General features: G+C 39.5%; 1 protein-coding gene across 3 annotated transcripts in view; it reads right to left on the minus strand.

Annotated features, from left to right (window-relative positions):
• Nucleotides 1-12,070: 12,070 nt before the first annotated feature.
• pou6f2 (POU class 6 homeobox 2) overlaps nt 12,071-27,656 on the minus strand; it is a 79,301-nt gene continuing 63,715 nt past the window's right edge. For all 3 annotated transcript variants that reach the window (XM_085468174.1, XM_085468175.1, XM_085468176.1), the window contains exons 8-11: nt 25,808-26,017; nt 23,901-24,054; nt 19,837-20,005; nt 12,071-15,525 (exon numbers count right to left, since the gene is read on the minus strand). In XM_085468174.1, the coding sequence (XP_085324300.1) occupies nt 15,018-15,525; nt 19,837-20,005; nt 23,901-24,054; nt 25,808-26,017 (1,041 nt within the window). In that variant the 3' untranslated portion in view covers nt 12,071-15,017. The remainder of the gene's footprint in view (nt 15,526-19,836; nt 20,006-23,900; nt 24,055-25,807; nt 26,018-27,656) is intronic.

Raw genomic sequence — 27,656 nt, forward strand, 5'->3', positions numbered from 1 at the left:
CAGTCTGTTTGCTTTATTCTCGTCTTCTAATTCTTTTTATATTTTATCTGTGTGGTTTTTTTTAAATCATCATAATTACACAGAGGATGCTTCATCTGTCAGTACTGCTTATTTTGTTTTATTACTTAATAACTGCAACATACTTATACATACTTGAGTATGTAAACCATCATCACGTTTGATTGCAAGGTTTTTAAGATAAAATGGAAGGATTAAAAATATGGGTTTGGGCGTTTCTTTAGTGTTTGTAATTATGCACTGTCGAGAGGATTATTTGGAGAGGCAGTGATTAGCGAAAATTCTTACAGCATCCCAATTAAATCAAATAATAAGTCAAAACATGGCTTGGGTGTGGCATATGCTTATATGTGGCATATAGCAAGATCATATAAAAACCAGAACAACACAAAGAAGGAAAAATAAACAATAATGTAATTTTCCATGTAGCTCTTTAGGACATGTTGTAAAGGACTTTTTATTAGTGCTGTGCATTACTGCAAATTTTGGTATCGATCTGATACCGAGCACTATTGCCAATACCAGTACCAATATTGACACTTTTGACTTAGGAAACCAGCTTATGTAGGTGAGAGCAGTGTGTTATGATTTATCAGATGAATCATCATTCATTTGCAAATTGTGAACACATTTGATTGACCACTAATTCCCTGTGATTTAAAATTTTCACAATAATTATTTAACACAAACACACCTTTCAGCCGTCCATGCTTTTTAAAACTGTGAATGTAAATGTGCTACATACTATAAATAAAGTAGACCTGACATTCAACACAAAACGGTTCAGACATTTTTCATAGTGTCTGTTTAAGGTTTATTTTTATTAAAAAAGATCTTCAAGGATAGAAACAAAGTATCGATCTTATCATGTTAGTATCGAACTAATACCAATATCAGCACTGGTATCGATACTATCATTATTTGTATTGATCTGCCCACCTCTTATTCTTTTTTTTTCATTTAAAAAACAGCTGATTAGCAAAATGTGGAACAATATAAATGCAAAATAAATGAATCTTGTGTATTTCACAATAAAACATAATTTCAGTGCGAGAAACTGCTCAGACGCTGCTGCTTGAATCACAGTCTGGTGCATCTTTACAGCTTCCTGTTTAAGTTTTCAAAGAAAGAAATGTCATCCGTCATGACAAACACATTATTCACTCATCCATAATGCATCTCACCTCCCTTTTTCCCACTGTTGAGAAGAGAGAGTGGGAGAAATGGGGAAAAAATAAAACAAGCCCCTTGTTTTATTTTCAGATTTTCTCATTCTTCATGCCACGCTTTATGGAAAACACAGGAGAGAGTGGACAGCGGGTAAATGCATTTCACCTTGGTGGAGTGCATTTGCAGCCGTGGACAACAATGGCCTTGAGAATACTCTGAGGCCACGGTGGAGTTGTCTCTGTTCTGGAAATGGAGTCGGCCCGGAGGCCTCATTCGTGGCAGCCACACCTTCAGTCCCCCTCGCTCAAAGAGTCAAAACAACCAGCCGGGGCAATCACCTGACACATTTCCATCCAATTTCCACTGCAGAATGTGTTCATTTTCAGGCTAATGGCATGTCATTTTGCAGGAGCCTTTGGTCAAGAATTAATCCTGGAATCAAAACAGATTTTCCGGGGAGCAATCTTCCATCAAGTATTGATTTTTTTACACTCACAGAGCCTGTACTCCCTAATTTAACCTGACAGCCAGCAGCACAATGGACTGGGAGCACCTTGGCGTCTCACAGAGGGAGCTCTCCTCCTCCTCCTCCTCCTTTTCTCCACGAAGTGAAAGAGAGATTGGGAATGGGGGAGAAAAAAAAGGACTCCCTGATGTATAAAACAAAGAGCACTGGTTACAGAAAACAGAGAGCTAAAGCTTCCGTCTCTCTGTTTTACCTCTAATTATGTTTTCTAGGATAGTGCAACTTGGGCAGGTGAGGCTGAGAGGGGAAGAAGGGAAAGTGTTCTGGGGCCATCAGCTATCATTATGGGCCTGTTGACATCTGCCTGTCTTTGAGTGATTCTCATCTGTGATTTCCCCTGGTCATTTTCTGCAGATGCACGAAGAGGGGTTTCATCATGGCCCCATAAAAAAGGCCCAAAGTGTCCGCGCAGGCCTTCACTAATAAGAAAGCAAAGACGTGTCCGACCATGTCACACTCCTCTCCCATCCATATCCGCTCTCTTGATGCCTTTAGATATGCAATCATTCTCTTTTCTCTCCCTCTCCCCCTCTGTGTGTGCTGTAAGTATACTATACCCTACGTAGAGGTCAGTGGGATGAGAGGATGATGGAGGGCAGGGCCAGTCATTTTCCTCTAGCTCTTAAAGCTGCGATGACCCATGCGCAGAAGAGTTGCACTTTGCCAGAGGGCCTTTTCACGTGCTGCGTATAAACTACCTGACAGAAGGGAAACTGTTTCGCTTTTTAATCTGCCGCGTGTAGCTCATGGTCGTCCATTTCAAGCAACATATGGAGCGGCATTTCTGTTTGGTCATGAGATTAGGTCACAAGTTTGCAGCACATTTCCTAGTGCTAAATGGATACGATGAGTCCCCAAACTCTTTATGCATAAATATGGTATACGTGTTATCCAAATCACCAGTGTTTCCTCAGCGTTGCTATGGCTTCTGCTCTAAGAGATTGTACAGACATAATTAAGGTGCAAAGTTCTTAAGTGTTTTATTTACATACAGTATATATATAAATAATCCTAACCCATTGAGATAAGAGATATACTGATACAGCAATTTAAATTTGTGACAAAATGTTTTATTTCATTTGATTTTGACTTATTACACAATTAAACCTGCTCAGAAAAAGTGTTACTTGTCCACTTTAATATCGGTCTTACTACTTATGCCAGCAACTTCTAAATGAATGCCACCGGATTCAGAGTAACAGCATTTTCAAAGACATCACCTGTGTCATTAAAACTGTAAAATTATGAGTGAATTTTTTGAAGCAAAGCATATGAGCTACAGTCTGTATACGAGAGATGGACATGGCCACTGTGACATCATCCGCCAGTTAGTGAAGTCATGTCATGAAGCCTTAGACTCACCTTTTGTTTTGTAGTCTCATCTTAAAGCATAGCCAACTTTATTGTTTTTATTGTTTTTTTAGACTCTGGTGGGGTCCATATTTAAAAAAAAATAGATAACATGTTATGTTCTGAAAGACGTGAAACTAGTATTTACTAAAGTCATAAGCCGAGTGTGTCTTCTCATCAATCAAACTTCTTTTTGCACCTACAGAAGTCGTCCCCTGCTGGCACATTAACTTCACTTTTCAAACAAAGAAAATTGGATATATTTGTTTGACGTTTGGAGGATTTAATCAATCAGGCACAACATTTTGACCACCTGCCAAATATTGTGTTGTGTATTGTATTGTGTTGGTGCCCCTTTTGCTGCCAGAACAGCACTGACCTGCTGAACAACCGTGTCATCCGGTTGTTCAGGGATGACACGACGAATCCTACTTCCGGGCCTAAAGTAGTCTGCGTTTAATATGGCTTTTGTGTTGTTAACATGTTTAATGTTATGTATTTTCTTCTATTTAATCTCAAAAAGCTCCAAAAACAGTCAGTGATCACTGTTGACCTCCCTCGGCTTTTATTACCGCTAATCATTTATTTAAGCTCAGTTTTTAAAACCTTAGGATGTAACTACAGCCCAGCCCATGCAGCAGTATATGAATGACTAACCTCGTATTGTGGATGGATTATCTCAGTTGTTCTCCTGGCTGAAGTTTGGTCCTTTTACAGCATCCTGCCATGCGATTACATTTGTTCCTGACCACCGAGAACACTCACGTTAACTCTTATCGAGTGGAAAAAAAGTTAGCTTGTTTATATTATGCTAACATAGCTGTGTCGCTAGCGGTCACGTAGCACATCATTATATACCAGCTAGCCCAACTTCAGTAACCCTACAAATGTCACTGCTGTTTAGTTTTCTGTCTTCATTTATGCTGGAAGTGATAACAGAGCTGTACGTTTTAATTTGTTTCCAAAACCCCGCAGTCAGGACATGCTATATTGTATTTAGATAGAAGCTAGCGAGCTAACTTCCTGCTAACTTCTAACTCCGTTAAATGTCATAAATTCCGTTTTCATGGATGCCTGGATGTTAAACTCAATTGTTACACCTGGTAGAGCAGAACGCTGATCATTTTATTAAAGATGAAAGACTTTAGACAGTTTTTAACTCTCAGTAATGCCATAGTGATCGTTTGATATATGGACCTGCAGCGGAGTTTAGGTCCAGACATGGCTAGTGACGTCAGACTTAACGACCGGATTACTCCCTGTTCCACTTCTAATGCTCACATGACCATTGTTGGTATTTTTGGCGCTGCCCAGCGGTCAGCATGGGCGCTCTGACTGGTCTCCAGCTGTGCATCCTCATACACAAAAAACTTTGATGCACTGTCTATTCTGACACCTTTCTATTGTTTCTATCAGAACAATTTGTTGGATCGGACCGGACGGGCCATCCTTCGCTCACCACTTGCACCACTAAGCTTCGACTGCCCATGACCTTTGTCTCTGGTTAATCACTTTTCCTTCTTGGACCACTTTTCATCGATCACTTGCTCCCTAATATATCCTACTCGCTTCATAATCTTATGCCTGATTGGTGTAAGTCCACTTTCTTTTTGTTGCACACTGTTAAATGTATTACTCTGTTTTCAAAAGTACTGCATCACCTACTTGTTACACCTACAGGAGCTGCCTGACCACGCCATGAAGCTCGCTGCACACAGTTTTTGTGCTGATGTTAATGCACAAAAACTTATGCACTATGCACCTCAGCACTCTCATATCCCGCTGTGTAACTTTATGTGATCTGCAGTTTCGTGTCCATTTGCTGTGGTTCCTAAACACTTCCACTTTGCAATAACACCACTTACAGCTGAAGGGAAGAAATTTCACAAACTGACTTGTTCCAAGAGCAGCATCCTGTTACAGCTCCACACTTGAATTGTGAGCTCTTTACACTAACCTATTCTGTCTCTGTATTTATATATGTGTGTGTGTGTGTGTGTGTGTGTGTGTGTGTGTATATATATATATATATATATATATATATATATATATATATATATATATATATATATAACAATTCTGTAACTGTAACTTCGGTCGTTGCTGTGCTTTTTGGAAGTCGAATTTTCCAGAGGAACCCACCCGAGGGATTAATAAAGTTCTATCTTATCTTATCTCTTATCTTATTCTTTCACAAATGTTTGTAAAGGTATAATAAAATATAACGCAAGGTCAAAGTAACATTATGTATTTAATCAGGAGCAAAAACGAGTTCGTGATGGGGCCTTTAGCTATATTACACATAAAGGTTTTATTTTATTTTATTTTTGCCAAATATCCAAGTGTCTGGCTGCTTACTCTGTTCAAAGTGATGCATTCAGTATTTGTATTTTTACGGCTAAAAGCTTGTATTAAAGAGCTGGATGTGAACTATTCATTGAAGCGTTATTGACCATTTTCTTTATAGATCGTGTTTGTGTGAAGCAGGTGGGAAGCAGAGTGAGCAGGCGCGCAGCTGCAGCTTCTCCCCAGGTTTGCTCGTGGTACTTTGCAAACACGCTCCCGCTCTAAAACAGAGACATCACAGCCTATAGACATGCATTCAAAACCCGGGCTGCTAGAAAGTTAAATGGGCCGATGCAATCAGCTGCTCAAGTCAGACAGGTGTCTCTGTAAAGACCAGGCTATTAACTCCTCTACCTGCAAATACCTTGCATTGTGTCATTGCTAATAATGCTGAAAAAAAGGGCAGGGGGAAAAAAACCCAAAACAGAAACAAGAGTGAAAGCAAAAGGGATCATATGCATGGCCAACCTCGATTGCATGTGAGGATTGGTAATTGCACCCCCAGAGGCATCTGGGTGTGCAGAGTAGCAAAGTGGGAGACGCCTGAGCAGCTCGGGCTTCACAGTCAGTGTACCAACATCTCAACCCCGAGGAGGAAGTGAAAACAAGAAGGCGGAGGAGCGGAGGGTGAGGGATATACAGACAGTTCATTTACCCAGAACATCAGCCCACCGCGCATTGTCTGAAAGATAAGGAAAGTGAATGCATCATGCCTGATGGAAAACAAAGGCAGCAATTTAAAACCATCTGCATCCAACACATGCACTCTCTCCCTCCACCTTTCTGTTTCTGTGTCCTGACTGATATTGAAACATAATCCATTTGGAGCGCCGACGTGTCATTATATTTCTGCTCCCTCTCCCCATTCAGGACAATTTCAGGTGGCTGCAGGTTGAACAGGAATGTTTTATTTCAACCAGTCAGACAGTCAAGAGTCTTCACTTTGAATCTGCTCAGAAGACAAAAAAAAGAAACTCCCCAAAAAACTGAGATACAAAAACAGGACTTACAGTTTTACTTTAAATTCTTCTTAAGGAGACCTCAGCTGCTCCTGCTAGCTTCTGCAGGTTCAGAAATAAATATATATATATATTTATATATAAAAAACAATCATTCACAAAGATTCCGAGATCAAAACTCGTCTTTACTGGGCGACTGTCTTTACTAGAAACATCACACACCACAAAGGCCTCTGACTACTGTATTCTGCACTTAGATCTTAGCAAAGAAAGAAGAAAAGAATCAAATGTAGGTTTTCCAAGAGTTTTCTTCAAAATACGTGTTGAGTCTTCCTTTTGTTTTACTGTGTATTTCTCCAAGCCAGTGGTTCTCAAACTGTGGGGTGCAGGGGCCCCACTGGTGGGGCGTGGATGACCGGGGGGGTAAAACACGAAGAGAAAACAAAATGATATTTCACCAAAAAACACAACTTATTTGATTTTTTTATTGTTAACAAATGCTAAAAATTGGAGAGTGTGAACTTTTTTTGGCTTATGAATTTGGGCATGTGAGAGAGAGTTTGTGAAACACTGTAAAAGCATTTTCACTTATTATGCGTAATATCCTTCATTAGACACTCAGAGGAGTTCGCTTATAACTCAATCTACTATAAAATCCTAAACGCTCAGAAGTGTTTGTTGATGAAAAACATAAATACAGTACAGAATTATATTTGTTAGGTTTGGGAAGTTTAAAATATAAAAGATGTCAGAATCTTGACCCACACTAAAGTAAGCATGTTCAAATTTAATTTTTAAGTATTATTTTAATATACTTTTAATGAAGACATTACTAATCCATGTAATCAGTTAGGTCTTTGGTCTTTTTCTAAAATCTAAAGTTAGAAAGGAAGCTGGAAAAAAAGGTTAGATTATGGGAGTTTTTGTTTTTTAAAAATCTACAAAAATCATTTTACAATAACTTATTTATTAGTTTTTTGACTAACTGTTTCAGCTTTATTGCATACTCAGTTACCAGGGGCAACAAACCTACCTTATTTTTCACCATTCTAGTACCTGGTCAGGCACTTTTTCTTTTTTTTTTTAGATCTGTCTTAATTTCTAAACCTTGTTTAGATTCAACAAGGTGCTGGACAACATTTGTCAGAGATTTTGGTCCATATTGACATTAGAGCATCACACAGTTGCTGCAGATAGGTTGGCTTCATATCCAATGTGCCGTAGAGTTTTAAAAATGCTTAGTTGGTGCTAAGGGGCCCAAAATGTGCCAAGAAAATATCCCCTACACCGATGATATAAAGCAGGATGCATCCATGCTTTCGTGCTTACACTAAATTCCCTACCATCTGAATGTGACAGCAGAAATCAAGACTCATTACGCCAGGAAAGATTTTCCAATGTGTTACTCTCCAGTTTGGTGACCCATAATGAATTGTAACCTCAGTTTCCTGTTCTTAGTTAACTGGAGTGTCATCTGGTGTGGTGTTCTGCTGCTGCTGCAGAACACCACACCAGATGCCACTTGTTACTTTTGTAACAAACTCAAATAGCTATTTGTTACTCTGGTTACAAAGAGTGGTAATTTGACCTACCAACCTATCAGCTTGAAACAGTTTGACCTCTTCTCCTCTGACATCAACAGGCATGTTCATCCAACTCACTGGATATTTTTCACTGGAGCACATCACGTTCAAAAGCACTTAAATGACCTTTCCTTCCCTTTCTGATGCTCAGTTTGAAATTTAGCAAGTCATCTTGATCATGTCCACATGCCTAAATGCATTTAACTGATGCCATGTGACTGGCTGATTAAATTTTTACATAAATGAGCAGTTGAACAGGTAAAATTGGCTGGCAAGCGTAGAAGAAGAGGTTGTCTTGTGAAGATGATCAGCTTTGTACATTTTAACCTTTGATTTTGCTCTTTTCTTTTTCTTTTTATCGTCTGTTTTGTCTTATTCTGACATACAGTATCCTAAGCTGAAACTGAAAGAACATTAATAAAGGTGCTCTAAGTGCATTCGTATCATTTTTTGAAAAGTTTTGTGAGTGTGAGGAGATTCCTTTGTATACATTCCTTTGATCAGCTAATAAATAAAAAAAACGCTTTCAAATGTTTGTGATGTCTCAACATAGTTTGAGTCCCTTTACAAAAAGGATGAAGAGCATCAACAACAGACAGGCTTTAGCAATAGGATTCAGCGTTCTTGATTCAACAAGATTTAAGTGGTTAAAACTTAAAAATTGCGCACAAATACGAACAAAACCTGTCAGCGTGACACATTCATACCCTATTCACGACCGATTCATGACTGATAAAAAGCTCGACATTTACTCCATAATATATGATGAGAGCTCCTTTTAACTGAGCCGTTAGACTTCAATCAAAAGCCGTGCGGTACTGCTGCAGAGAGAGGATGGAAAGTAAACTTTTATCAGCAGCAGAATACAAACAGCTCGAGAAAACAGATATGGGTCAGGAGCTGCATCTGCACAATTACATTGTTAATGGCAAAGACAATGAAAATGGCGCGGATGGAAAACAAAAGAATATCAAATAACTCGCTCGAGCTGCGTACACCTCAGCCATCGCTACTCAAAAATACATCCAGCGTTTTGAAATGAAGGGCGGAGAGGGAGTGAGAGAGAGGGCTGAAAGGAAGACGAAAAAGCATCTTGAACATCAGTTTTCAGTCTAATGTTAATAATTTATGTTGTCTGTGCTTTTTATTATTATTATTTATTTATTTACTACTTTCTTTTCAGCAGCCTGCCCATTTTTCAAAGGCATCATGGACAGGGAAGCTGTATCAAACTTTTGAGTTTAGTTTCAAAAGGCTTTCTCCCTGTTTATTTATATATTTCTCCTTCTTTACACTTGTCTTGTTGTTATTTGGTGAGGCGAACACATGAAGCTTTGATGAGAAGCAAACCTGACACGTATTCTTCTCTGGTGACCCCAAGCAAATGCAAATAAAGAGGTAAGTATTAAAATACGCGCCTCTTTTTTTTTTTTACAGCGTCTTCTCTCATCAAAACACTTTAAATGGCCAGTTACATGCATTCACCCACCCTTCCATTAACAATAGGTCAAACGGGTCAAATAACTCTACATCACCTCTGATGTGGAAGTTTGTTCGGGGTGATTCAAGATGCACTTGACCATGACCTCCCAAAGAGAGAGAGTCAGGACAAGTGATTTTATTTGGCACTCTCAATAACTCCGACTTTGAAAAGATGAAAGGAGAATCAGAGATGTTTTTAAAAAAAATATTTGTATGTTGCTCAAAACTTTGAACTCGACAGCACCTTGTGCCCTGAAACACAAAATAGCTCAACGGTATTTGGGAGAAAATATAGTGTAACAAAAAAATTTGTTTCAACTTGATTACATTTATTCAGAGTATTTACTGTCAATGATTAGTATCGTTTAAATATTTTGTGTATAAATAGAGCAAACTGTAGCTACAAAGCCAAAATGGTTGCTGATGTTACTACCCTCTGCTAGCTTGTTACATTTTTTCCTCCATAATGACCTAATTTCAATTAAAAGATGTACAATAACAAACAGGTTAACCAACAGGGAAATAAATAGGCAATCTATCAAAATCAATCTAAACTGCATAAATTGCACTAGAGACATAAGCTAATGTGGCTTATAACTGCTACTCGCCTATGCTAGTTGCCGTTAGCTGGAGGTTAGCTAGAATTTTTAATTTAGCAGCAGAGCAGCACAGTGCCACGGTGGTTAATACTGTTGCCTTACAGCAAGAAGCTCCTGAATTTAATTCCACCATCAGGCCTGAGCTGTTTTATGTGGACTTTGCATGTGTTTGCGTGGGTTTTCTCCTGGTACAGTCCAAAAGACATGCAGTAAGTGGGGTTAGGTTAGCTGGTGATTCTAAATTGCCCGTAGGTGTGAATGTGAGTGCAAATGGTTGTCTGCCTGTCTGTGTTAGCCCTGCGACAGACTGGTGACCTGTTCAGGGTGTACCCTGCTTCTCGCCCTATGGTAGCGATATGATAGGCTCCAGCCCCGCCCCCCCGCAGATAATTTAGCAGCTGTTTTAAGGTTGTGAAATTGAAATTGACCTGTGATGTCAGTGAAACGTTTTTGTCCAGAGAACCTACGCTCACTGGATATTTTCTCTTATACCATCCTCTTTAAACCCTGAGATGGTTGTGTGGGAATAGTCAGAACGGCCAGCACCAACAACCAACTCGCTTAAATCACCTTTCATCCCCTGAACATTTCTGATACACAGTGTGAACTTCAGCAGATCTTATTTACCGTTTTTACAAGCCTAAATGAATTGAGTTTCTGCCATGTAGATATAATAGTGTATTAAATAAAGTTATAAATTACTTCCTGACTTTTGACCCAGTGCTGACTGTGAATTTAATTCAGTTTTTATGTACTCTTTTATTTAGCTTCTTTGCAGCCCCATATCTTTTATCTTGGCCTGTGTTTGTCCTTAATGTTTGGTTTCACTGCATAGCTCTTTGAACAGTCTCGTTGTTGGTTTTTAAAGTGCTTTTAAAGAAAGTGGTATGTTTTGTATTAATGTGTAATAAAACACTTACTTGCCTAGACTGAACTAAATAATGCATTAAACTTCAATATTGCTGTCCTATTTCTATTTTAATCCCCAGCCAATTTAAATATAAAGCAATATTTAGAGCTGGCATAATCAGCATTACTAAGCTAGTTAGGTGAACGTTTTTTTTCTACATCATAAGAAAATTTATCTGCCATAAGGGGGACTTCCAGGGTGTTTTTTGATAGTATGGCACAGGGGGAGACCAAGAACAAAACAGGTGGTGACAGGAAATTACAGTATGTATACAAAAGAAAATTCCCATAAAAAAAACCACTGAGCATAATTTTCAGGCTCATGCTCAGCCTCCTGTCCTACTACAGATTTATTACAGGCAGGGTTTGCACATAATTGTGCGTCGGATAGCTGTTTTGTGAAATTGAAAACATTTCTCTAGTCAGAAAGGCACATTTTAAAAACATCAGTGCAATTTCCATTGAGGCAAGCAAGGCACTTGCCTAGTGAAATCTAAAAGTAGACAATTTTACCACTGTGAACATGTTCTCTCTCCTTTGTTCTCAAACATTGTTCTGTTATAGTGCTTATTGGGTGTTTTTCCTGTCACCTTGTGGCTGCTGTTGCCTGTGGTCTCTGGAAGCAGGATTGACTCTGCTTGACATCCAACAACAGAAATCTTATGTTAGTGTCTGAGTCCTGTTAAAAAAGGCTTGAGCTATTCAAGCTGAGAGGCTTGTTTGCACATATGCATTGTGGATAAACCTCTTGTATTTGATTGGAAACTGATGAGAGACCAGCATGCTAGCCAAGCTGCCACTAGCTGCTTTCACTGTTCTGAGATCTGTTAGCATCTCTGCTTTGTGTGCAAACAGCATCATCATCTCAACAGATGAGTTTTCTCTTACTAACGACCTTGGTCAAAATGTGATGTAGAGAAGTTAGAGTGTGGCGCAAAATAAATTTTTATGAATTAATTGAGCACATTAGCAATGTCAGTTCCTGCCAATCATATTTCTAGTGGCTATTTTGGACGTCATTTCATAGAAAAAGCATAACTATATTAGCTAAAACAATCACAGGTTCCCACACGTTACTATGTTCTGGCCTTAAATGACAGATTCTATCATAACACACAAACACAAAAGTCATGTCAAACAATTGTTTATTACTAATTATGGTACAAATCAATGTGACAGACTTGAAGCTTTTTTTTTAATTTTTGTTTTTTAGAAATACACAAAGTGCTGCTTAACTGACCAAACAGATATTGCTCTATAGATTACAGTTTTCAGTCTATATATAAAAACGAAAATAAAATAAATCAACCTCTGCAGGCTCTTCAGCTTTGGTTTCTAGTTCTTTGACTATGAACAAAATTTCAAGCCAGTTTGTCTGTGTTAGTAAAATTTCACAAACGTATTTAAGGGTGGTAAACAAATAATCCTAATTGAGCTAAGAGCAACATTACTGTAATCTCCTTTTCCCTCTATGTAGGTCTACAGAGCTGTGGAAACTGAGAGGTGAACGTATGGCACAAAAAAAAAGAAATAATACTACAACAATATAAAAGATGAGTCACATGTGGCTCAGGAGACCACTTCACAAAAATAAAACAATCATGTGTCACGTAATAAAAAGAAAACCCACAAGCGTCTCCTTCCCATTGAAGGTGAACATGGACACACACAGTGCAGAGTTGTCATCTTTTTCATCTTTTCTACTGACCTGCGGATGCTTGTATGGCATTTTTATGATTCTCACAAGAACAGTACTGAGGTAAACCTTGGATGAACTAATGTACAATTCTACTCTTCAATCCTTTTCTTCTCAGATTTTAAAGATTGTCAACATCATGAATCTATTTCTCTGTACAATGTGCATAACTATAGAGCTTTGGTCCAGCATTGAAAAGTTGAGCAAAGGCATGACTCCTTTCTGTGTCGTCCTTTATTTTTTTGTTTTGGTTACAGCTTTTATTGTTAAGCGTCACAACGGATCCACTGCTGCTTTCTAACATCTGTGCAGAGGTTTATTTCTTGGCCAAAGGTTTGCCTGAAGTTAAGTGTTTTTTCTTCTTCTAGAAGCAAAATAAAAATGCACAAAATCTGTAAGTGTGAATGCATCGAAAAGAAAAACAAAACAAATATCTGTGAAAAGAAGTACAGCAGGAGCTGCTGTGGATGTGCAGATGAAAATTTAGTGAAATTCTCCACAGTCTGCGATTGCCTTTTCTGCCTTTTCAAGACAACCTCAGTGATTTCTTTAAAAACACAGACATGTAAAGCTTTTTCAAGTGTTTTTCTACCATTTACAGTGGGTGTGTGTTTTCCAGGCAGCGCAGAAGAACCTGGCAGTTCACAAAAAGGAGTGAAAAACTGAGATAACCAATGTGACATGAAAGGACATATATCGAGCAGACACATGATTCTGAATAAATTGCATCAAATTTCACCTCACTTCAAATTAAGTTCACTCACTCTGACATGTGACACTTATTCTCAGCATTCACCTATTTTTTTTTTTCATATGAGGGTTTTTGCAGGAGCCAAATATTTGCAGTGACGGTTTAAGAGGGTTTTCTTTCTCTTTTCTTTCCCCCCCCCTGGATTATTGACGTTTCTGACAAAGTAAGAGCGCGCAGGAATGGAGTGTGAATTACTCAAAAAATCAGTGGACTGAAATTGAACTCTTCAAGTTAACCTCTTAAATTAAAAGGTGTAAGATAAAGGATGGTGTATTTTTTGATTTTATGAGCATGACATTGACTTAGTTGAAAGGAATGCAAAATACAGTGGAAAAAGAGCAATTTATCTTTGCAAAAGAACACACTGATGTTTAGTCAGTGGCAACAAAAAATGCTTCAACCACACGTTTGGCTCATTTCATGTAAAATAATTATGAAAATTCCGATTTTTAATGTTAATTTTGGCCTTCCTGGTGAAATTCATATACACTATCTTATCATGTGGTGCGATTTGAAGCATGCAGTAGCAAATCGGCTCAAAAAGAAAATACATTTTCATCACGGCAGACACTTTTTGGAGCTGTTTGACATGACAGTTTTGACTCTTTTTTTGTTGTTTCGTTCAACTTGACCCACAGAATAAAACACTTTAGAAAAAGGGGAGAGAAAGTCGTGGGAACAGATAAATAAAAAGGTAAAATTTTCCCCCAGTCCTTGAGCTGAAGTTGTGTGTGTTCTTTGGCTATCAGGCTTTGGCAATAGAATGACACAGTAGCTCGAAACAAAGCTGCAGTAGACTTGACAGACACCGAAACCCCTCCTCCTCCTCATCATCATCGTCATAGTTATCATGTGACAGTCCATAGTTTCTTAAGTCCATCCTTCGAATCCATCTCATTAACTTATTAATAAATACCTGTAAAAGTTGTACAAAGTTACACCGTGACTGAAAATATTTGCAGATGAAACACAAGTCGGAGGCAAACAACATTATTATGCAATTGTTTAACAGCAACAGTTAAATTTTTTTTATGTCCAAAAAGAGATTTTTTTTTTAATCAGCGTGATTTCAATTTGAAGACAGCATTTTTCTTTTTTCCCTTTTTTAAGTATTTACATACAAACAATGAAGAAAAAAGTAAGCGAGACAAAGATAAAATGTATACTCAACCTCACAGATATAGCTTAGATTCTGCCAGTACAAATGTAAAAATTTAGAGCACATTTACATTACAAAATTATTCAGATGCAACAGACTTTGGTAAATAGTGTTTCGATTTGGTATGATCTCTCTACTAAATCCCTCCTGGTGGGAACCAAAATTTGGGCGACAGTCTGGTCTGTAAGGCCAGAATCTAAAAACTCTTTGAAACAGCACACCGTATGTTTTTTACATAATTCTCAGATATTAATCTCTTTTTTCATGTTTTTGGTTTCGCCAAGGTAATTTACATAATTGTGGTAATCACACTGACAACACATAGTTTTTCGTTTGCAAACTCATGACTGTCCATCCGGGTGACTTGGGCAACATTTTGTCAGTTCTCATTTCGAGAGGAGTTCATCCACCTTTTGTTGTTTTTAATGGCTGCCACTTTTCCACTCCACTGTTTGGTCAGAGAGCTCGTTCATTTCGGGAGCTCCTCTAGAGAATCAGTGAGAGGGTCCATTGGTGCGCCAGCGCCGAGGTCGGGCTGTTTCAAACGCTTTATTGTGTTTTTCAAGGCTTGCCTCTTGTTGCAGAACCAGACACGCACCACCTCCCTGTCATAGTTCAGTTTCTCCGCTATTTCCGTCATTTCCTGTCCGGAGGGGTGCGTGTTCTTCTCAAAGTGGCTGTTGAGGATCTCGAGCGCCTGTGGGGTGAAAGAGGTCCTCCGCTTGCGTTTTTTCGAAGGTTCGCTGCCGATAAACTCAGTCAGGTTCTGCATGCCGGATCGGTGGCGGGCTTCAGCCTCGGCCATCCAGCGCTCCAGAACGGGCTTAATCTTCTGGGCGCTTTTAGGGGTGATGTCCAACTTCTCAAACCTGGCAGGATATAAAAGGCCAGGGTTCAGTTTGCCTGTAAGACTGTTACCTATAGTGTTCTCTTGGGCTTCCTGTGGTAGGAAAAAGTGGCTTCTCAGGATGGTGTGTCTGGGGAGAATTGAGAAAAAACAATCTTACTTAGGTGCCCTGCCAGAACAAGGGATAAGCTGCCTGCCTTTAAGTCTCCTCAACCAGAATGCCACAGGGACTGAGACTAACATCCAGGTGAACAAACTCTGCATCCTGCACCTGGACACACCTGAGCTGCAGCAGCTCGAGGCGATGCTTTGCCAGTGATGTGTTAATTTTCTGGACGAGGCTCTGGTTCTCTGTCCCAAACTGGCAATAGTGGAACAAGGAGATATTGCCAATGGCTAGCAATCGAAATATTTGCTCTTTTAAATATTTCTCATGAACCAAAATCACAAAAATCTTCTGCTCAGGTGAAATAAACCCCCACCCCATCTTCCCCCCAAAAATCCACTTATGCATGCAGTTAAATATGGCACCATCATTTATTTACAAAAAGAGCTTGAATTATTCATCAAAATGTACATTTAATACATTTTTAACCTTTCTTTCATCTTCTAACAACCTCTCATTTTATATTTAATAAGAATACATTTACAAGTCCTGCAACTTTACTCATAATTCAGCCATTTCTCTGCATTTCTCAAGTCACAGGAAGTAAGACGAGAGGAAGGCAGAGTTTTAAAAAGCAATGCTAGCTGGCAGCTCAGCGACTGTCGGGTGCAGTTTGGACATGATATGAAGTCTGAATTAGATGATGTTTACTAAGAATGGAAGAACAACTATTTAGGATTCAACATCATGTCATTTTGTTCAGGAGTTTGAATGGCAACAGCCCAAATATCAGTGTGTTCACTGCTTTTTTCCTTGTATGGAACTGAATAACAACAGTGCAGTTTGAGGTAAGTATTTGATAAGAAAGACATGACAGAGTTTGGAAAATCTGTTAATAAACTAACAGCACATTTGCCTTTTTGTTAAAGACACTAGTACTTTAACAAGTTTTTGAAAGAAATATCCATGACTGTGGACTTTGCGAGCCTTACGACAGTTTGTGTTCTGTAATCATTACAAAGGTGATTGTACGAAAATGTACATATTTCTAATAAAAGAAACCACAAACCGGGCGGCTAATATTTGCCGAAGATATTATTTGGACATAAAAACTTGATCAACAAAGCTGAAGTGACAATGTTTTGTGGCTATTTGTCACGTTGACAAAAAAACATGAGAAGAAACGGCAGACGCTGCAGTTTTAATAAGTTTCCAACAAGTGTCCAATTACAGTACACCGCTATGAGCAGTTCCTTGCACTAGTGATATTAGCATGGTAATTTCCATTTATTTCTTCAAAGTATGTCATAATTTTTTTAATAGCAGGTTATGGAAAGTGGCAGAAATTTAGATAGTGAGATGAGACATAACGACACATGATTCAGTTCTAATAACAGTTACTCTTAAAGGCCTTATTCCCAAACATTATGGGAACATGACAGACACAAGTGTTATTTTCAAATGTTTTTTAGTCTAAAAACCTACAAAGGTTAACTGTACCAAAAAAGTTGTAGTGCGGTTTTGTGGCTATTTCTCATTTTGACAAGAAAGAAAGTCACGGACACGACACTTTCACCATGTTTCCAAATGCATGTCCATTTAAAGTAGTCCAGTATCAGCAGTTTTTATTCAAGGAGAAAATCAGGATGTTTAATTACAATATTTTTATTTCTCTGTTCCAGGAAAATAAAAATCTTTATCACTTTTACCTCTTTCCATTAATCTTTGCACTGGTGATTTGAGCATTCTCCGGATTATCTCAGGATTTTTGCTTTTATTTGATAGCAGATTACAGAAAGCAGCAAAAATTTAGGTAGCAAGATGAAACATACCAAAATTTAGTCTCAAACCAGAGATGCTGTGGTTATGGTTTTAGTTAACCTTAAATTTAACTACATACCCAATAAATAAGGTCTACAGATGATTTGGTACTAACAACATCAACTCTTAAAAGCATCACTTCCAAACATTATTGGATAAATGGGGACAGAAAGTGTTGGTTTCAAATGTTTTTCAGTGAAATAACTCTAGAAAGAAAGCTACACTGAAGCACTGCTCTCTGTGGAGCAAACAATGCAAAAAGAGACGGTTTTTAAAAGCGAGGGAAACAGAGGCCCAGATGCCCATGCATGCATGAACTTTCTCTGTTTCTACACCTCGTTGGTGCATTCCTCTTTGTCGACAGGCGGTATTATTTATAACCCCGTCCTCCTCCTAAACACAGGAAAAAGAGGAGGGCTCCATACTGAGGGGAATACATTAGTAAATATGAAGAGTCACCAGAGACAGGACATTTCATGGATCAACAGGAACCGCGGATACTAAAATGAGTTGAGAGCTGCTCAGCTGGGGTATGCACTCCCCTCCTCTAGTGCATCAGCACGAGGGAGCGAGCCTCTCTGGCTCTTCTTAAAAGTACCTAAGGAGCTCTGCTTAGACATGCTGCATGTTTGGACTGAGTTACAGTTTGCTGCAGGGTTTACATTCAATACCCACAGAGAGCTATCTGAGTGGGACATACATACAATCAGGCTCGCCTCACTCTACTCTCATTTTACGTCAGGTTTATTACAAGTCCAGACTTTGTGTTCTTGTTTCCTTTTAAACTCTAAATGCAAAATTGTTGCAAAATGATGTATCTTGACAGTTACCATCATAATTATTCAAAGACTAACACTGCTCATGTTGCTCGGCTTGTTTAGATTGATTTCGATTGTGTCGTTGTTAAGGCTGCATTATGTTGATGTTAAAATGTTTGGCTACGTTTGTTGAACCATTACGGAAATCTGAATTTAGTTTATAGCTCTCATATGAGCCATATAAAACTATATATATGACTGGTGTTCTTCTTTCCTAAGCTTGTTATTTTTATTAACTGTTTGTTCATATCTGGATAAAAAATATGTTTAAACCATCAAATATTTTAAACCTGAGCTCAGCAGTTTGAAACAATTCAAAATATCCATCTTAAACCCTGTAATAAAAACAAAAGATAGCGATTTTATTTACTTTAAGTTTTCATTTAGCGTATTTTCCCAAAAGGGGCCACTCAGGCACATCCCTGGCTTGATGTTACCCTCATGTAAAGCCTGTGCCTGTTTAGATAAACTAATAAAGTGCCTGGAAACATTGTGAGCAATGAAAGCAGACAAGATGGAAGCATCTGTCAGTGTCTGTTCACTGTCTACGTCGGGAGCCGCAGCCCCAGAGCTACTGTGACGTCCCGTTTCCTCCTCAAACTTCATGTCTATGTTGATGTTAACTAAACTAAAGCATGTGAAGTTAGCCCCACTACTTAAAACATCAGGACATCATGTCCAGTGTCATACAAACAACAAAAAAATTGTCTTAACGGCATGAATAACAGCCCACAGAGTGTTTATTTTTGAAGCTAATGTGTGTTATAAATATTTGAATTATGTCTGGCTGTAAATATTTCATGTGTGATTTGACGACTTTAAACATTAGTGCGGGCCTCATAAGAACCCCCCGCTCCTGTAGTGTTTCACATTTTATCGGCTGTTTGATGTTGATGTGATGAAATTTTTAAAGGTGCGTGGCAGTGCCGTGTCACATAAACAGTACAGGTCATCAGCAAATGCACATGCACTTTGAAGGGACATTAAATTTAATACAGAAACAAGATTAGGGACTTTTATTGAAAGAGATGGATGCAAAACAAGAGAAGATTAGATTTGAGGAAAACAAAACCCAGTTAGCGTTAACTTCCATATCTAATCTGGACACTTAAAATACTTTTGTTTTCTATTTTACACCGTTTAGTTCTCTTTTAAAAGCAATATTTGGACACCATGTGGCCCAATTATTCTGTCTCGAAATGGAAACGTGGCTCATTTGGTATCTGCATGCAAAACGTTAGTCAAGTGGAACAACAGGAGGAATGAAACACTGATTGTCTGATAGTCTCATGAATGTATAATGTCCCATTTATGACTAAACTGTCCTCGTGGAAGCAGTAAGACACAGCAGTCTTATTAATACATCATCGCCGTCAAGCTCCCTCATGTTCAGCCAGAGCGAACAGCACCGGGCCTTAGTAATTATTAAATGCTTTAAGTGCTCCGTGTAATACTTGTGTATGTATTTTGCATAAGTGACGGCCAGCTGTCATGTCAGGGGAAGGAGTTTAAGTAGAGACATGAGAGCTTCGTTTGTCAGCCAATTATATATTTTAATATGTTAACGATGCCTGTTAAAACACGGATGAGAGCACCCGACAGCTCATTGCAGCTGCGCTGCTTTCACTGATTAGAAATACAGGTAGACAATAGTAGTCGAGTTGTTTTTATTTTTTCCCCCTGCGTTTGTCCTTACCTGCAGATGGCAGACTGGCTGTAAGCCGGCCCCTCGGCTGCGCTGAGCGCCTGGCCCACCTGAGTCTGTGTCAGGCCCAGGGACAGCCGGCGGATCTTGAATGCTTTGGCAAATTCACGAATCTCCTCCAGGTTGACCCCGTCCACCTCGCTGGGGGCGGTTTGCGGGTCTACAATACAACACACACATCTCATTTTATTAGCCCTCTGCTCACCTTATTTTTCAGAGTGAATGAGGCAAACATCCAACCATATGCGATCATGATGCCTCTAAACAACTTTAAAAAAAATAGTCCTGCTCTGGGTCAGAACTTATTATTTCTCTCTACACATATCTGAGAAATGTTTTGAAGAATAAACTCATCTGAGGTTTGAATACAGGCGTGTTGTGGCTTCGGCTTTGGCAAGTGTAAATCTTTAATCTCACATATAAAAGCATATGGACAAAAAACAGACGACACATGGCTTGTTAATTCAAAGGAAAGACAGATAGGTGCTGTGCTACTATAGCTCTCTGTATGAATACACATATATTTTGAAGCTGGCTTTCTCAGAAAAACATTAAAGAATGTATAAAGAAATTATTTCACCCATCTGACCCCCCAAGTCAACACAGTTCAAGCCTACAAAGCAGCGGCGAGCCTCGCTCACAAACGATACCCTGCTTTTACACAAAGAGAGGCTGTTTGCGAAGCTCCACATTTGAAAACTTCACTGAAGAATTTCTCCGCTAATAAAAAGTGATTTCACGTTGTACATCAATGTCAGGTGCCCTGGCATCCTGCTTACTAAAGCAAAGTTTGTGCCTCTGAATTATTCATCCTGGTCATTATCAATGAATTATTAAAGGAATCCTCCAAGCGTATTTAAGCAAAAATCTATGGGCCTGCCATCTCGCTGTGCCTCATAAGTGACGTGTAGCGTATGCGCCGTGCTCCATACGTGTGAACACACAGAGGACTCGCAGCTTCCTATCATCTTCACAGTGATGAGCATCCTCCCATCATTCCCACTGGAGCCTATTTGCGTAGCGGTTTGAAAGACTAGCGGCAGCCGGATCCATATTTTTCTTTACCCAAACACGATTTAAGATTAAAGACCTTCTCATTTACCTCGCAATAATGAGAGGCCTCACAAAAACAGACAGATTAGTGGACAAAAGGCTCAGTTTTAAAAGCACTGAAACAAAGAAAAGGAGGCTGACTTTTCTTTACAACAGTAATACACTTTTTACTCTTAATAATTACGACAGGACAAAAACAAGTGAAGCAATCAATGTATCTGCTTGAAAGGAAAATTAGGAAGAAAATGCTGCCTTCATAAATTACAGGCTAGACTTGTGCTATTATGTGCCAATGTTTGTCTTTCAGTTTAGCAGAAAAATACTTCTTTTATGCTTTTATTTTTACTTGAAGTGCTAATAACTGATGATGAAGTTTGTAGTGTAGAAATTTGGAAAACATGACTCAGAAAAGTGCAAACACCAGGCAAACCTGATGATCAGACATCCTATTTATCCGAACACGTGATTTGATCCCACGGGCCTCTGCAATCGCAAAAAGGTTTAAGCTATTTAAGCATCTTTGTTCTGGAAGCAGCTGTATGGATATGATGTAAAAACAATGTTATTGTTGTTGCTTACGATGATGAATCTACAGTATCTGCTTAATAGTACTCTGATTAACTGTTTCTTGTTCACAAAACCCAATAATGTCTACTTCAAATTAGGAAGGTGATCAATGATCATTACTCCTCCAAATAGCTGTCTGATCGCAATATATGCATCCACACCTGCATTAGCTTAAATGAATCCTAACACTCTTCCAGATTATATTAAGGAGAGCACTTTTTTCTGCTTCAATAGCTTAGCTGTCCTTCTCCACTCCAAATAAAAAAAATTAAAACAAACTCAATAAAAAATATTGCTGGCGTTAGTCCTTCTATTAACAGAAATCCTGAGGTTTTCAATCTGTTTCTGGCACTTTGTTTTTGGCCAGCGAATGCTTCTGTCGCTCTGATTCTGTCACGGGATTTTGCTTTGCCTATGAATGCTGTAAGTGATATTGAGAGGAAGTGATATGGCTTGCACTCAGCATAAAACATTAATTTCATTTACCATACAAGTGGCCCGCTATGATTTTTGTCCTCATAAGATATTTTCTGAGCTGCAAGTAAACATAAACTAAACACAAAGTCCACAACAAGTTGATCAATGGCGACTTTTTTTTAAAATTAGATTCAGTGGCATTGTAGCTGCCTTTGAAATGAGTTTACATGGAGCTTAAGAGAATCGACTCTGACAAATGAAATTTATCTGAATAAAACAGAGTTTTTAAAGGCAATAGCTGCACGCTGACAGGCTGTGGACCAGTGATTTATAAGGCCCTGCCAAAGCCCACGCGCTGGCAGAATGAAACTTATGCTCATTTTACATAACAGACGCCAGTTTAGATTGTCTAATAAACCAAAGAAATGACAGTAAAGGAAAAAATAAAACAATCCTAGCAGGCAGGGATCAGTCAAAAGCTGTCTACACTGAGAGTAATGAAGATGTGAAGTAGCGATGCTAAAGGTTTGTTTATTAGAATTAGAAAAAAAGGAGAAACATGTAGTTAATGCAGCAACGCAGATTTTGTTTTTATTTTCTCTGGTTTTAATATATTTGTTTCTGAGATTTCTGTCATTGATGTTGCAGTATTGGGCAAAAAATTTAAATTAACATCTCTTTCAGTGATTCTATTTATTTGAAAGGGACTATTTGTTAAATAGTTTTCTATTATATATATTTATTCTGTTCATATTAGATTGCAACAGTTTACAAGTTTGAGTTTGTGTCAGCTTATGTTAACTCCTGATCGTTAAATCTTTTTATTATTGGTTATTCATATATAAATCCAGCTGCTTTAAATTCCAACTAGAACACCAAATGTTTTAATCCGCAGCTTTAAATTTGGTCCTCAATTTTGGTTTCTGTGTTGGATTTCCTTGTTTTGGTTTGGTTTTGATTGTTTAAAAATGCTGCTTTAGATCAGTTTTCAGTAGTTGTGTGTTATTGCGACTGGTACACGCCCACTTTATGGTTTTGTTTGCCCTGTGTTTTTAGCCTATTGTTAGGTAGTTGTTTTTGATTTTACTGTAACAAAATGAAAACTCTACAATGTTTATAGGTATTATATGTGCATAAATGCTAAAAATGAGTCATGTTAGCCTGTTGTTAGGTAGTTCATAGGCTGTGTTGCTAGGCAATGTACTGCCATAGTATTGATGTATAGTATAGATGAGAACCTTCAGATGTACCTGTTTACCACATCAGGTTGCTTAGTTTGCAGACAGAGATTTTGTGTATTACAGTACGTTATGGTTGGTATTTCTTAAACTGCAAGTTCAGAGCATAGTCAAACTCTTATGGTTAACTTTTTTATATATAGTTCAATAATGGCACTATTCCCTGTTTTTAATCATATTTATGCATATTTAAGGTTGTTTTTTAGTTCTTGCCTTCGCTTAGATGCTGACTTCATTTTCTGTTTTTCTTTATTTCATTTTATCATTGTGACGTGCTTATCTTCTCTCAGTTTCACTAAATTCTGTCGACATCTAAATATATTATTTCTACTTTTATTTCCTTATAAATGGACTTATATTGAGCAAAAAAGTTAAATAAACATATAATAAATAAAGATTGTAGGTATAGAATGATGCAATAATGTAATGCAACCACACAAAGCATTTGATATAGACCTTTGTAGAGACCTTTGTCACAAAGTGCTGAGATGTGAACTAACACACGGAATGTTGTTACTTTTATTCTTTAAGAAAATAAGAGCATGCCTCAACTTGAAATAAAAACATCTCTGACAATTGGAGAAATCCGCAGTGTTATGTGGAATGAAACACCGGGGATAATGACAACACATTGCTCTTTCAGCGATCGACAACCTTCCACCTCGGCTGTATTGAATGACAGAAAAATATTTCCATGGCTACGTTCCGCTAGTTGTGTAATTCCTCTCGTTATAAATCACATTATAAAATGCTGTGAGCTGAGCTGTGTTGGACACTTACTGCTGACCAGCTGCCCCACGCTGAGAGCCGAGGAAGAGGAGGAGGTGGAGGAGGAAGAAGAGGCCTGGTGGAGAGGACTCTGTCTGTGGGGCATGTGGAGCAGGTTGGGCTGAGATGATGCGGGGCCTGTCTGACCCTGCTGAGCCTGAGGCAGCTGGACACAAACACACAGAGAGAGAGAGAGCTGACACGATATACTGACAGCATGTTTTACTCTCTGTGCACATCGTCACAATAATCAGAATTTACAGTAATCATGTCATTATGGTGATTGGGCCACAATATCAAATCTAATCAATTAATCAGCAGCTATTAAATTAGCCACTTAGAAGGTGAATATAATTAGATTTACCTTGTACCTGATGATTACTGCCTGCAGTATTTGCACTGACAGAGCAGACTATAGTGCCAATAGTCTGCTCAATAGACTAGAGCAGTAGTTTACCACTGTATTTGGCAGTGAGGGTCTAAAAGGAAGCTTGTTCAGCTCAGGCACTCCGCTGTCTCTGTGAGCTTTATAATCGCCTATCTGCAGAAAAACAATTAAGAATCTTCTTCTGCTCTGTATCTTGATACTAATAACGGCAGCCTGAATCCTAAATAAAAACATGTGGACACAGCAGTCCCCATATCAAACATAATTCATGATCTGCAGGCTACGTGCTCTGATGGAAAAAAAAAAGAAACAGTGTATTTTCATGTTTTATGCACATTTGAATTGCTTTTACAAGATCAAGATGGTGTGTCTCCACTCTTAAAAGCTGTCTCCGCCATAAACTGGGCAGGCTTCTTCTTCTCCTTCTGTGCTATTAATTATTTTCTCTGTGGCATGTGTTTGTTTGGGGGGTGTCAACAGCAATGCACACACTGTCAGGACTGTTGACAGGCTCAGAGAATTATCTAGCTTCACTGGAAATATTCGAGACTGCAGGCTGTGACAACCGTAAATTATGCCCGCGGAACAATGTGTACATGCGGGGCTTTGAAGTGGAGACAAAAGCATAAACATTATTACAAATGCATTAATTCATTCAAGAGTATGATCTGCCGTTCTCGGGGGGGGGGACCCACAATTAGGTGTCCGCCCGCTAAGAGTTCATCCATCCTGGACTGTAGAGGCCTTCAATGTGAACTTTTACCCTATAATTCAGCCCTGACATCATCATTATCAAGTCAATAACTTTTCACTGTCGGCGTGAATGCATCTGGTGCTGCACGCGTTCGCCGAAATTGGGAGGAGGTGTTTGCTCGAGTGTTCCTACTTACAGTGTGAACTCAAACAAAAAGGAAAAAAACAGAGCTGGGGTTTTTTGTGTGTCTCTCTTTAAATAAAACAAAATGTTTCATGTTCAGGTCAGAAAGGACAAATCGTAAGGATGGAGAGTGTGACTGAGGCAGGAGGAGGAGGGTGAGTGAAACGGAAAGCAGGTGGAAAACAGAGCGAGGAGTGTTTCAGTTTTAAGTGGGGTGATGAAAAGTGGTGTGTTTTTTTTTTTCTTATGTTGGGCTCTGCAGGGGTTTAGCAGTCTCGCTGAGACTGAAGCTGAAAGGTTGGTTGACAAGCACACACACACACACACACACACACACATGCATGCATTGTGAAAATTGTACCAGGAGCTACAATTTTCCAAGTGGAGTGATGCAAATGAGCATTATGAGTGTTGAAGCGGGAAAAATATGAGGTGTTTATCATAAAACAGAGCTGCCTTGGCTTTTGCTTTCATGAATAAACAGGCTAACTCTAGTTTGACTCCACTAGGTGTTGCTCATTCGACAGTTTTTAAAACACAGCTCGTGATCACTTGAGGAGTACGAGTTTAAGAATGTAATAAGCTGCTCTGCAAGCCTTCCTCCTTTTTATACGTGTGTGTGAGAGTGTGTTTGTACATGAGCATATATGTTACCTGCTGTCCAGGCTTGATTGGTGACAGCGTGATTCCCTGGGTGTTGATGACAGGCAGGATCTGATTGCCGATCACTGTGGCGATGATCTGGCCTTGAGCGTTGGTCAGAAGCTGAGGTGTAATTGGCTGTACCTGCAGTGCTGGGTTGCCACCCCCTGATTGGCTGGAGGGCCCTGCAGAGTTGGGCATCAGTGGGATTGTTCCAATTATCTACAAAGGGGGTAAGAGAGGAGACAAAATCAGCTGGGTGGTTTTAAAAAGTAGAAAGAGCGGAGAGGCTAAATGCTACTGGAGGTATCAGTTGTAATGATATCTACTGCTGTGAGTCTTTAGGCTTTTTTTATGTGTTTCTGATTGGAAATGAAGTTTAAACTGGTCATATCTCATGTTCTGTGGTTAATGAGAGCGCTCTGCTTTTGAGCTGGTCTGTTTGTGATTCGGGGAGGAAAAAACATGCAGAAGTGTCCACTGATCATCTGTCACTGAGGTGGTTTTACAGCCTAGAGCAAGTGAAGCCAAAGCAGACTGCTGGGAGCGCACTGCAAAGGTCAGCGCTGAATACCTGTGTGTGTGATGGTGCACACCACTGAGTGTATTATCCATCACCAGGCCAAGACTGGGATGATTGTGAGTGTGTGTGTGTGTGTGTGTGTGTGTGTGTGTGTGTGTGTGTGTTTGTGCTTAAGTGTCTTTGTCTGTCTCTGGTGAGAAGCAGTGAGGCTGCTGAGAGACAGAGACCCCCATTTCACCCACTCACACACACACCAGGCCAGGGAGGAAGAAGTGGAGAGAACAAGTAAGAAAAGAAACAATAAGAGGAGAGAAGAGGAGCAGCAGAGAGTGAGACAGGACCCCGTGTCTCTAATTCAACTCTCAGGGTCCCAGGGGTACTTCACCCCTCCTCCTCCCTCCCTCCATCCCCTGCTCTCCTCTCCTCTGTGGCTGTAATCAGGAAGGGCAGATCAAAGGGGGCAGCAGAGTGTCACTGCAACATTTTAGCTCTCAGAGCTGCCAGAGTGTGGCCAAGAGTGGCGCTTTAGGGGGGACTTAGCGCCTCTTCACCATGATGAAGGTTAATGTCATCTGGGGACTGGTTCTGGGCAGCTCCTGAGCAGCAGTCGCCCTGGCCCCCCCGCTGGCCGCCCTCCTCCACCAAGCCTCATTACACCAGAGAGCAGCTCAACACGGATGAGACGCCCATCACTCTAAATTCTGTTATTTGGCAACCGGGCAAAGAGCTACTTTTGCTAAGATTGCACTGTCTTGGAAGCTTTCTTTTTATGTTTATATTTCAGTCCGAGCTTCTGCACCTCAGCCCAGAGCAAAGCAGAGGCACAGGCTTCTCTGGTCCCTAGCTCCTGTTTCCACCACCGCTAATGTGTTTTAGCGCACGGTCCGCCTCCCCCTTCCCCCTACCCCCGTCTCTTTGACATAATAGGGAGGGATCAGCGAGAGAAAGGTGGGCCGACAATCTGTAATTCATCCCTGCCACGGCTCATTTGCTTACGTTGCTTCGCATTAGGGGAGAGATAATTTATCTCTCTCTCTGCGCTGGCTTTACAAATTCTCTGCAATGCTCTTCTGCCACTTAGCATATTTTATTGCCCTGCCTGACGCTTGTGTCTCCTGAGTCCCACTGATCCCGCTTTGCATGCCACGGTGGCAGGGAACTTGTTCCGCTCAATTATTCATCGTCATTGGACTAAGTGGTTGTTCTATAAGCATAATAAAAGAGCAGGCGACTGACAGCTTAGCTCTCATCCCCGTCCCGCTATGCCATCCTTCACCATCTGCATATCTCAGGCAGATGTTTCGTGGCGCTGTCACAACTCTTCACTCAGGCTGGAAG

Source organism: Copadichromis virginalis, linkage group LG9 (assembly GCF_057382275.1).
Source record: "Copadichromis virginalis isolate Kocher_CV1m ecotype Utaka linkage group LG9, C_Virginalis_male_GT1.1, whole genome shotgun sequence".
NCBI lineage: Eukaryota > Metazoa > Chordata > Actinopteri > Cichliformes > Cichlidae > Copadichromis > Copadichromis virginalis.